Raw genomic sequence first — 13299 nt, 5'->3', positions numbered from 1 at the left:
TAAACCAAAATTTGCAGAGTTCACAAAGCTCTGCTTACTGCCTTTGATATAAAGGTCACTCAAACCTAAATAAATATTTACTTGAATGCCTCTCAACCCAAGATTTTTATGATAAAATTCTGAAATTTACAGGACAGCCCCAAACTGATTTTTTTTTTTTCTACATAACAAAGCAGACCCTAGTGTGGAACATGTTAAAGTTCTCTGTTGTAAAGCCAGGTCACATGTTCAGCTTGCAGAACAGTAAATCTATGCAGGTGTTAAAACAGTCATTAAGTTAGCCTAGTTCTGGAGATAAAAATGGAAATTTATTACTCCCAAACAGTGTAGACAAAGAGCTCTCAGACTAGCATTTATAGTGCTGATGGTGTGCAAACCCCTTTGAAGTGCAGGGGGCCTAATGCAGCGAGGTGCCACCCCTGGGTGCAGCAGTGGCACTTCAGAACCCCACAGTCACTGATGCTGTTGCTTGGGCACCTCTGCTTCTTGTAATGGTGAGACTCGGAAAAAAGTTAACAGGTTATGAATTTGCTGACAAAGAATTCTCATTATAAATGTTTTAGTGAAGTGATCAAATGAAACATTTCAAGGCCAAGCAGGCACTTACAGATTCTTTACGTGTTGTGAGGTATTTCCATAATACATTATGTATTAATTTCATTATTTGTATTATCCTCCATAAGACTAATTAAATGACATGCATTCTATCAGCAACAGGAGAAGAAAGGATAGTTTTTAAAAAAAAAAAAAAGCATTCTTAATTTGTCAAGTAATCCTACCATATTAAAAAGGATATAAAAAAAAAACAACAATGGTTTAAGTCCATCCTTCAGAGCAGTTAAACAATAGATTGAGTAGACCTTTTCATTAATTTTGGATGGACATATATATATATATATATATATATGTATAAGTAACAAGTGTCATTCATAGTCATGAAATAGAATAAAATAAAATGTTACTCCAGAAGCCATAGGCTCATACTGTGCTACATATCCAATGTCTCTACACAAATGAGAAAACTGGAAGAAAGCTAGGAAGAACCAGATATTACTCACTTGGTGCAAAAAATGTCTGCTGACATATACTACTTATTGCAAAGAGGAAAAAATTGTTTATAGGTACATCTGTAAAAAGTCTGGAATATAGATATTCTGGAGCTCAGCAGTTTTTCATTCAATATTCATTCCTAAGTCTTTTGATATATGTATTTTATGCTTTTTCTGGGCATTTTTATATCTGCTGGCTGTAAAAACTGTTAGACTTAATAATAACAGTAAAAGTTACAGCATGTTTAAAACCTGATTGATGTTTCAGTATCTTTAACTGCATCATTTATCATAATAAGATGTTTATATTTCATCTTTCCAAGTTAACAGTGGTGAAGCATCAATTTATCTTTTTGTTCTGATCATGACAGCGGTTGGTAACATTTCATGAATAATATTTATTCATTCTGTAAAACTGTATTATTTGCAATACTCCTCCAAATAGTATATTTCTAAATTTAGCAGAAAGCTTTATCACTAGAAAGGAGTCTCCACAACACCACAGTAGTTTTTCTTCCAACTTTGGATATCCTGCTTCCTCTGCCTTAGAGTAGAGTGGTGGTTCCTAGAATGTTGCTACAAGTTGCTGTCAGTGACACTACACAATGACTGACTGGACTGCTCCAGGATCCGACAGAAGGTACTGCCTGTGTCCAGGACAGTGACACCATGGCACAGGAAATCCAGAGCTTTTACAACAAGCAACGGGATGAAGGGAAGAATCCTAGGTTCACATAACATTTTCATCTTTATTCCAAACCTGCTCTCTCATCCAGTCTAACATACCTTGTACCTATGAACATTCTGTGTATCTGTGTATTCTCTTCAAACAAAATTCTGAAAACATAAGGTACTAAAGATGTCTCAAGATATACTAATGTATTTATATTCTTTAGGATCACATGTATATCTATCAGTAAGTCAAACAGTTGTGAATCAAGTTAAAAGAAGTTGAAGCTGGCTTAAAGCAAAATAAGGAATATGATTCATCACTGGTTTTATGGGTTTACATCAATTAATCTCAGCAAAGGGACATATAGTAATCTGATGCAGCTGTAGAGGGCAGAGTATGAAGAAGCAAGCGTACAGTATGTTAATGCTTCATTACATCTGTATAGAAAACTCTTCAGTACATATTATAAAATAATTTTTCTTATTGTTAACCCTGAACTTTTCTAGATTGAGAACATCCTTGTGTGAAATAAAGGCAGGGAAGAATCTATAGAAAGGAGAAAATTTATCAAGCAGACTGAATCCAAAGCTTTATACCAGTTTTATGCATATTTAAACTCACTACTTGTGGTGTAATTCTTCTCTCTAACTCAAAGCGACTGAGGAATAGATTAGAACTGCAGCATTCCCACCTTACTGCTGGGGACAGAAGAAAGTGCACTTTCACATAAAATGTGTTTGTGCTGTACTCTGGAAACTCTTTATATGGTTCAATTTATTAATATTCCCAAAAGTTAAATCTGTTTCCCAAACATGCTTCCTTGACATATCCTGTTTACCTCCAATAACCAAAAGTATTAGAATGCTGTATTTAAAGCAATATTGAACAAACCACGAAAACACGAACTAGAAACAATATTATTTTTGTAAGGTAAGATTAATAAAGAGAGAGTATGAACTAGGCAGTTTTTCAGTAAGATGACAAACAGAATTAAACAATTGTACTTACACATGGGCTGGGCTTTACTGCATCACTTGGAAAGAATCCAAGTTCTCCTGTTGTCAGATTTCTGCCCTAGAAAAAAAAAAAAATCATTTTTGAGACATAATTGGGATTAATAGTAAATAATAATACACATGCACAGGAATTTAGGACAACAAGAGTATATCAAAGAGTCTTTAACATAAAATGCAGTTCTAATAAAATGTTACTCAAGAGCTGTGTGGTTTTTATTGTGGCTGAGTGTTTAATTTATATAATTAAGTAATAATTATAGCTGTTACAACTGAGAGGTTTGAGAGATGCGATGCAAGATGGGCGCTCAGAGCTCAGGTTGTGATTTCCAGTTCCGTCCACGTCTACCAGTGTCTGATACCTTCATTAGTGTTAATTGTCTCCTTTCAAGTTGGCCTCACTCTCATGGGAGTTGCCACAATGCAGCATAACAGATTCCCAATGTGAGCATACCACAATGCAGCGGCAGCACCCAAGAAATCATGCTAACTTCAGTGTGAATTTATGGCTAATAATTCATCAGCCAGCTCAGACACAAAATTCTACAGCTAAGGGTTCCCATAAGTGATGCAAAAAGTTGGAAATCAGGTAGGCACGAGAATTAAAGATTATCTCTGCCTACTATATACATTGTTGATCCACATACACAACTGGGTGTCCAGCAGCAGAAATGCATCCAGCACAGCCTAAACTGAGCCTTCGATGCAACACAACTGCCGCCCCAAAGTTGCAAGACCACCAATTTACTCTGGGCTTCTAAGGGCCAAAAGTGACCCGATCAGGTCAAAGCCATGCCTCAGCAGCTCACAACTCACCCCCAGCTTTCATGAAGGATGGTCCCTCAGCCAGGCAGAACAGCAGAAAACCCCACCTTTCTAGTGCTAGTAAACATCTGGCTGTGACCACAGTGACCGCATTTTTCATAGCAGAACAGAGCACATAGCTAACATTTCTAACATTATATGACAGATACATAAAATGAGGGCATCAAAATGTGTATTTTGGCAAACAAATGTTTGCATTTAACAGATTTTTAGAAGCACATAAATCCCTAACCTCCATTAAATTTAATATACAGACTGCAAACAGACTACATTCAGCATTTGAAAATGACATTGAGAATCAGCACTTTACAAGCACTGTCATATTGAAAATTACACTTATTTTTTATTTTTGATGGCATACCTGCAACATAAAAAAATTGAAAGTGGAAAAATGCTTCAGAAACAGATGTGGAATTTCTTTGGGGTTTTTGTTCATTTTGTTTCTGTAATACTAAATATGTAATTGCACCCTAATACTTTACCAACTTCACCAAATATACAGAGAAGTGCAGGGGAGGCAAAGGAGAGAGAAAAGCAGTTAAGCAGTAGCTAAGCCAGAGTATGCCAAATGCCAATGATATTTAAAAAATAACTATGTGGAAACAAGTGACAATCTTACAGATCTGAACCTGTCAGCAAAGCTTCTTTGCCCTCTTTCCCACTATCTGATTGAATACAGGTTACCCTTTGCATACATATATTCTATTTACTCCCAAATCATTAATCCCTCTGAAGTACAGATTTAATTTATAAGCAGAGCTTTGACACAGTTTCCCATCTAAGTGATATTATTTACAATACTATTCTTATCTGAATAGAAAGCGGTAATGCAGTCAATAAAACCAGCCACTGAATAAAATATATAAATGAGAAAAAGCATTTGAAGGAACACAACTGAACTTCAGTTTTGTATGTGCCCACACACCATTGCTATTCATTAAAAACATTGATATAAAATGGAAGAAGCTGAACAAGATGACACATCATGCAACATATGTCCACAACAACTAGAAAGCAGCCAAAGATCAATGATGAGCTCAGGGACAGACCTCTGTGTTACCTTCTGAAAGTGCAAAAAGGAACATAATTTCATTTGTTCAATAGCATTTCATAATGTTTATAGTGCTTCCTCCTGCAAGTCGGAAATACAGTCTGAGTACTTACAAGATTATCCCTTACTGTTTTTCCAGCAATGTATTTGCACACCCCGAAATCTATTACAGTACGCAAGCTAGTTTTGATTTGCAGACATTTAAATGCTTCAGTCTGCACTGAATTATACCAAACTGAGTTGTTCTATGAGCCCAAGTAAAAATGAAGAAGACGAAAATAAAGCCACATTATAGTCACTGAAAAAACTGTAGCTCGTACAGAAAGACCAGACCACGGGAGGATATCATATAGAGCCAGCATCATACTGCCTGGCTTAGATACTGCTACCAGTACACAGTGATATGAATCACAGCTTAAAAACCCAGTAGAGCAGCAAAGATTATGAGATTAACTGTGATCTGTACTGGTTAAATCATTACAGTATCACAACGCAGACATTATAATTTATACACTTGCAGAATAAGGAAACTGAACTGCAGTCCACAGGCTGCATGTAACATACACGCGCACTTTAAGTATTCTGTAGGCAACAAGTCAATTGCACTTGCAACAAAAAATAATCATACAGAGGAGACTGATTTAAACATTCATTGAACTGAAGTGGTAAGAAACTACATCATCAGTGGGCAGACTCATATGAAAGCTACAGAATTAAAAAATACTCTCTACCCAAGCAAAAATGCCATAATTTCCTTAGATATCAGCACTTATTGGAAGATGCTGTTCTGTGCAGCAGTGGGACACAGAGAGGCTATAAATGAAGTACACATTGCATGGATGCATACTTCATCAAGATCAAAGCAAAAGCAGCAGTAAAGTCACATGGACAGAATCTCTTATCACACAAAATATCCCCAGTTACTGTGACCACTACAAAACTTTGCATTTTGAGCAATACCATGAATGCAATAAGCAGTGAGGCAACCCAAGAAGGGCTTTGTCTTCTGAAGGCAAGCTTCTCATGAGATAACTGCAGATGGCTTTGTTAGTTAAAGAAATGCAAATCTTTAACAGAACAGGGTTTTATTTATTACACATTGCTGAAGGAAACCCCTCACTTTAAAATGCTCTGTCAATAATAAGCTCATACGAATAATTTGATAATGTCCTTCAGAAACTAGGTTATTTTCTTTACATTTGGAAATCTTAGCTAAATTCTTCAAGGCTTGGTGTAATTATACGCAAAACCATGACCTGTTTTTAGATGATGATTTCAAAATTTAAGATCTATCCATCAACTCATGAACAGCAGCAAAATTATTATGCCACCATACTTCACTTCTATTAATTATTTCTTTCTGCTTTATGCTTCCTGCTTGGTAATTGCTTATTGTTTCAGGAGTAAGCATTTCCCTTGAACACTGCCCTGCAATGGCTTATGGTCATTATAAAAGAGAAGCAAAGGACTGGACAGAATTAGTTTAAAAATATATTATGTATATACTATTACATTGTATTTCTAGATTATATTAAAAAATATGTTACGTGTATGTGTGTGAATATATGCATACATATTCATATATGTAAGGACCAATGAAGCCCTTAAGTCCATTTCTTTCAACAACAGTCTCAGCCAGACTAGAGGCTGATTCATGGCTCTTGTACCTGTTTTAATGAGGGAGACTTTCTGAAGCCATTTAACACATTTGCTCTGTATTTCCAGAACGCTGCTTGTTACTTAGCTATGCAATCCCCATTAGCTTCATTGGACATGCATAGAACTAGAACTCCAGGATCACTAAAATCCAGGATCAATAAAGTCCTTCTCCCATTTTCATATTGTTTACTGCAAAGTGTGGAGAAGAGAGGAAGGAGACACAAAAAATTACAAACAAAATGAGAAAACAAAAGGCAAAGACATGTTCAAAAGGTACTTTCAGAGTGCTGCCTCCTCAATGTTTCAGTTTTATAAGTATATGTATAATATACTTACTGCCTTTTAGCTGTTTACAGCAGGACTACTAACTACTGAAGCATTAGAAAGTACATCTGTAATAGCTATTACTTGATATGGGTTTAATTTGCATCAAAGAAAAGCTGGTTTTGAAAAAGGAAGGGATCAGCCCAGGAAATATCTGTATTCTTTTGGCATACTTGAGAAACATGATTGCCTGAGGATGGCGGGTAATTGCAATGCAAACCTGTAAAACTAGAATTATATCTTATAGTAGGCACTGTGGCACCACTGAGAGCCTCTAACCTCAGGGTAAGCAGGGACCAATTTACTCAAACAGAACTCAGAAGAAGAAAAAAATATTCACATCTATAATAAAAATATGGCTACTTCAAAGCTACACTACTACAGTTGAAACAACTAGTAGTGCTCTGGTTAAAGGGTCTGAAATTTCCATGTAAAACACCAAGTTTTCAACTCTCTTTTCCCCCAGCACCCTTTCGTTTTCTTATTTCATTCTGCAAGTGATGTTAGCCAAGCACCAGCCAGGCAAGCAGCACATGTCTAGTCTTGCCCTTGACTGAGCAGAGAAAAGCAGAGTTCTGTGTAAGGGAACACGTGTATCAGCATAAGACCATCCTTCTCTTTACAGGCAGCCAGGTGTTTACTGAGAAGAGTAAAATAAATTGTGGCAGTATCAACACCTCGGCATTACACACTCTCTTTGAAGAAAGCTTGGGTTTGGGATAATACCAGTGAAGAAGCATAAAGTAAATTCATGGAATACAGAAGCGCTCACCCCAGCCATTTCACTGTCTCTGTGACTGCTCACAGTTTGTCTCTCAGAAACATATCTGCTGTTTCATTAGGAAAAAATCCCATATTCCTCCCATTTTCCAGACTGCGTAACAGGTAGATTCATGTGTGTATATGGTCTTGAATTGCTACAGAACTTAGCACAGCAACTGCTATATGATCATTCAAACATTAACTCAGCAGAATTTTAATGTGTATCAAAACATATTTGATTGCAGTTAAGCTACAGCTTAAGCATTGCTTAGTAACTTGTAGTATTTATTTGATGTACTCTAAAGAATTAAAAAAATAAACCACACATACTTATATATTACGAGCACTTGAATTTCTATACTGAGCAACAGGCAACTTGAAAATCCACTCTAATATTAGCAGGTAAGCTGTAAATTACTCTTAAATGGCTCTTGAATAAAACTTACAAATTATAATACAAACTGTGTTTTCCAAGTTTTTTCCTTAATATGTATTTCGAAACACCAATGTCACTACAAGACTTCTAAAAAAATCCGTATTAGGCAGTCCATGACAAGACAGCTCAAGAGAAATAAAATTTCCCAAATGATGCTAATGGAGATGACAATTTCCATTGAGATTCAAACACATTACTAAGGCTTCTGGGGAAAAAGCCTCACGTGCTTCCCAGTTTCTGCTTGTTAAGCACAGTGAGACTCTAGCTAAATTCTTTAGTGTGATAGGTACAAATAGCATCGAAGACAAGTTCCAGTAGATCAAGTTGACAGATGTATATGAACATGGCAATAAAATCAGTCCTACAAGGTGCCAATAATTCTGGCTCGTCCTAAGTGTATTAGTCAGATTAATACCTTCTAGCCCGTTGCAAATCAAAAGCGTGCTTAAACGCTTCTATGGATCAGAACTCAAGACCTTGCAGAACCAAGTCCTACATACGAAACTATATAGGCCAAAAGCTCACAACCAACATTTGAAAAAAATTTATTTTTAGTGATGTGACATGTCTATGGTCTGCTAAATAACATGTTGTGAGAGTTTTGAGGTGGGGCCTGTTTGTTTGTTGTTGGTTGGGTTTTTTTGATGTTGTGTTTGGTTAGGGTTTTTTGTGGTTTTGTTTGTGTGTTCCTTGTTTGTTCAGTGAGGGGAAGACAGGTGTTACAGTTATTCACATAGTTGTTAATAGATAAAGCAATTCTATTATTTATGACTTCCTCATGTGAATTGTTCTTCAGGATGATGCAGTGGCATAGGAACAGATTTCACTGTTTCAGTCCTGAAGAGTTTGGAGACAAGTCCTAACTGAAGCTAGCAAAAAATAAACTGAATGACCTAACTCATGTAAGAGACCAAGCATTTTTTATAATTAAATTCATTACATTATTATAGCCTCAAAGAAAAAAGAAAATCATAAAGACAGACACAGGAAAAATTCAAGACAACAACAGACGCTTCCCAATTGTTGGTCTATTAATATCCTGAAAATTATTCTATTTAGTTCTATTTTCATTTATCCAATATCAGTAGTATATAGGATTCTAGTATGAACAATTAAGAAAAATGACACGTTTTAATGCATTTGTCTTTAAAGTGAATGCAAGAAAGCATTTTGAATCTGTTTAGAGTTCTCAATTAAAAAGAAACGTCAGTCACAGAAGTAGAGATGCGAACCATGTGATACTGAATTTTGCCACCAAGAGAATATACTTTCCCATGTACACAAAAACTATCCTCAACCGATTTGAGAGGTCATCAAGAAGTTTAGGTGTTGTTCTGTTTTGCAAAGCTGTTCCTTTCCCCTATAAATCTAATATTTGTAACTGGGTTTTACCAATATAGCTTTTAGTCCTGGTATATTAAAGAAGCAGTGACTGAAAATTCACAGGACTTCGCTGCTTATGTGCCAAACCGTCTCCTTAACTCCTATAATTTCAACAGAAGGATCGCTACCAATGCCGTATTCTTGCAGATTTGTTCACCGGGACCTTAAGGCTGTGAGAATGAAGCTTTACACAATACAGAAACTACTGACACTTTTTAAAGTAGTATTTTAAAAGCAGTAGTATTAAGACACTTATTTTGTAGTAGTATTAGACACTTATTTTGGATAAAACATAAAGATATTATTTTATTTCAAAAAGGAAAAAAGTTACAGAATAAGTATATCAAATAAGAATTTAATATCCGGGACTAATGTAATACAGACATTAGCTAAATCATCCAATACCTGCCAAAATAAGCTATGTGCATCTCCTCTAATCAGTTCAATAGTGTCCCCTATCTGGATGTGCAATGGTGGACCATCTTGTGTTGCTGGCTGTGGTATTCCGCTGTAGTTTCGAATCACTTGCATCTTTGGTAATCCTGAACAAACAAACAAACAAGAAACAAAACATAAGTAAGCATATATCTTCAGTTAACGACAATGTATAAAATCGGAAGACCACAGATCAATCAACAAAGAGACACTGTCTTTAAGAAGTACCTGACTAAAGCAATGCCTTAGCACTATACCACGTACAACCTAGTAGAAAAGAACTACTTTGAAAATAAACATCTTTGTCCTCCCTTCTTATTGGGGTAAAGCTGATTTCGTGTCTATGGAGGCTCTTTCCTGTACATGTGCACCCCTGGCTCTGCATAAGGTTCAAATATCAAGGCTATATTTGTAGTTCAAGGAAAAAATAGTGATGAACTAGTATTAAATACACCAACATGAATAATCTTATCAGCTTTAGACAAGTATTATCAAAAAGCTTACTGCTGATGAGAACATGCCCAAGAGACAATCCTTCTAGGCTTCTCATAAGCATTTTTCTTCTGAAAATTAAAAACAAAACAAAAAAAAAAAAAACAACACACACACACAAACAAACAACAAATAAAACACACACACACAAAAACAACAGACAGTGGTTTTGGATACATGTAGCAAAGCCTGGATCAATTTAAGGTTAAGGTCCATGTTCTTAACAGCACTTAAAGAATCATAGTGTATTGCAATAAAAGAGCACGTTGTCATATATTAATACTGGAAATCAAACGAAGTACCACCCACTCCATAACGAAGTAAAGAATATTTCAATTACTTTCCGTCCATCTTTAAGTAAAAATTTATAAATAATTTCCCTGCTTGTATGGGGATATAGTGGAAGATTTGGCGAGGAGGCTAGTTAAATGTAAATACGCTCAAGTGACTTGCACCTGTCTGTAGAAAAAGCACACACATCACACTAATTGTTTTAGTGACCTTGTGTACTTGATGAGTAGAATCTCTGTGTTAGATAGCATAGGCCTGTGAGAAACTCTAGGCACCTTATCACTATGTCTGAGATTCCTGCTTTGTTGTGAGAAAGAGTGGGAGGCTGCGCCTGCCTGAAGCCTTGAAATACAGGCGAGCTCAACAGCCTCAGCGATCTTCCAGCAGGGCTGAACTTACCAGCGCCTGCATCCCCACTTGGGTCACCTCTGCTGGGAGCTTAGGTGTTACTTTGGAGATCCCCCAGTAGAGAGGTAACTAAAATAAAATTTGCTCTTTGTAATGCATTCATGGCCTCTGGCTCTTCTTGCGACGTGCCTGCGTGTGTGTACACACTGGTTTTAACTCCACATGGGATGTTAAAAATTGCCGCAATTAAGTGAACATATCCATTTATAATCTTATCCAGAACATTTATGGTTAAGTAAGATTTTGTAATAATGTATATTAATAAAAACAAGAGTAAAAGCATGCAAAGTCAAGGTAGCTGGGCTGTCATATTCAAGCAGTTTCTTGCTGGAGAATGATTAACTTAATTCTAACAACAAAGGATCAACAGGACTACCAAAGACCTATTTCTATTGCAAAATGGCCACTATAATTTAGGTGGCAAGAAATACAATTACCCATGTTCTCTTCTAAATTGTATGAAAGATGAAAGAGATCACCTTCAATAATTACTACTCACTGTATTTAAGAATAAATACTAATCCAAAGCGCTGACAAAATGTTAAGCAAAGTAACACCAGCTCTTACGTTACTCAACCCAAATGACCCTGTAATTTTCCCTGTTTCTTCAAGTTATCTGTGACACTTAAAATGAGCACCTAATTATTAGAAAGCCATTAATCCACTTAGGTAAATACTAGATTTTGCTTTATTTCTCAGCTGAAGGCTGTCACGTTTTCAAACACTGATTCAGCATCAGTAAATGTTGTATTTATTGTGTGGCAAATAGAAGCAATGCTGCATACAAGTACCTGCTCAAAGCTGACAACTTTGTTCTAATGCAAGGAAATTCCCTCAACAGAATACACATAATAACTCTGTATATGTGACAAAACTGTAAGCATGCACTCAGAGACATATTTGGAAGCCGAAACAAATGCACAAAAAAATATTTGTGTTATGAAACCTTGTATCAGATGATTTAGTTTATCACTTTTTTGGTGTGCAAATACAATATACTTAAAAATCACCTTTGCATTGATCTCATCAGAAGATAATAAAGAAATATTCTCATGCACTTTTCAGTGCAAATCCTGGGTTTTTTAAAGATACTATATGTCTGAATTTATTAATCATAAGCACATGTAAGATAAGTTATTTCTGCTTCACTGGTAATTATGATTATTGGCATCTCTGAAAATCAGAGAAGAGAACATGGTGGGGAGCCACATGATGTGTCAACTAGCAGAATTATTCAAAAGGTAACAGAGAAATAATCATGTTATAACATATCATGCTTAGAATACTTGTGTATAATTCAATATACTTAATTCTGTAAAATCGTACAGCAATTTTGATTAGAAAATTCCCTTGGCAGATAGAATATTGGGAGATCTAATCTAAGATCTCTTGACATCATTAGAAATAATCCTATTCATTCAAACAGTTTCTTGGGTTAGGGTCTTACTCTTAACCGAGTTCATTATCTTGCTTCGGATCCCTTCTTAAAACTTCTTTGCCATAATGCCTACAGAAACCATGACAGCTATAGCATTGATGTGCCATAGATGCTCTCTAGTATGGTAACCAACAATCTTATTCTTCTACTGTAATTTTACTACCTACTTTTTTCCAACCATCATCTTTGGTCTACCTAGGTGTTCCTTGTGTTCAGCACTGTTTTTGCCATGAATACACAATGCCTAGCATGATGTATTCACACTAACACCAGACCTACATAAACCAGCATCTGGGATACATGGCTAGGATTCCCATACATTGCAATAAGAACATCATTGTGATTTCATTAAATGCTGTATTACTTTCAGTCATCCACTTTACTAATGATACTGTGTGCTAGCTTCAAGGTCACTGATGAAAGATGCATGTATAAAGAAAGGAAATTATTTTCTGGTGCTAATTATTTAACCACACATTAGAATTTACTCAGATTCTGAAAAGTACTTTGTACCTCAAAGTACAACAACTGAGGATAAATTCACACTCCAACAACACAAGTGTCTGAGTCACAGAGAATACATTCAATACCAGCAATACCTGACATGGGTAGACAGCCTATATTGATCAAAGATATAAAAGCAGTGAATGTGCAACTACTGTGTTTTACTCGTTGTATGAAAATAACATCAAAAGGACTTGTCCCTGTTACATGATTTTAAATATTTGTTAAAAAATCATTTTTTCCGGAAGCAAAAGACTAAATGAAATCTTTGAATGTGTCAGAAACAAGCACATACTATTCTGGAATAGCTATTTTTCCACGGGTAAGTGTCCTCCTACAGAACTTCCCTTACATCGCCATTAGGCACAGAAGAAATAAATGGAGTACAGAGAAGTTAATAAATTGAGGTAAAGAGTCAAAGAGCTCCAAACAGAATAGTCAACTTTCTTTCTACCATATAACTACAGACTTGATAACAGGAGCTAAGAAACCATTTAGCAAATTAACATTGAGATGGTGTACATTTAATTGGACAGAATATAGTCAGCCCTTTACC

At 35.9% G+C, this 13299-nt stretch overlaps 1 protein-coding gene across 5 annotated transcripts in view; it reads right to left on the bottom strand.

Annotated features, from left to right (window-relative positions):
• VAV3 (vav guanine nucleotide exchange factor 3) overlaps positions 1–13299 on the bottom strand; it is a 170561-nt gene that overhangs the window by 20715 nt on the left and 136547 nt on the right. For all 5 annotated transcript variants that reach the window (XM_065072455.1, XM_065072454.1, XM_065072456.1 and 2 more), the window contains 2 exons: positions 9581–9717; positions 2731–2796 (listed from right to left, as the gene is read on the bottom strand). In XM_065072455.1, coding sequence (XP_064928527.1) covers positions 2731–2796; positions 9581–9717 — 203 coding nt within the window. The remainder of the gene's footprint in view (positions 1–2730; positions 2797–9580; positions 9718–13299) is intronic.

Source organism: Columba livia, chromosome 8 (genome assembly GCF_036013475.1).
Source record: "Columba livia isolate bColLiv1 breed racing homer chromosome 8, bColLiv1.pat.W.v2, whole genome shotgun sequence".
NCBI lineage: Eukaryota > Metazoa > Chordata > Aves > Columbiformes > Columbidae > Columba > Columba livia.
Note: the sequence above shows the minus strand (reverse complement) of the source record. Positions and strands in the feature narration are given on the sequence as shown.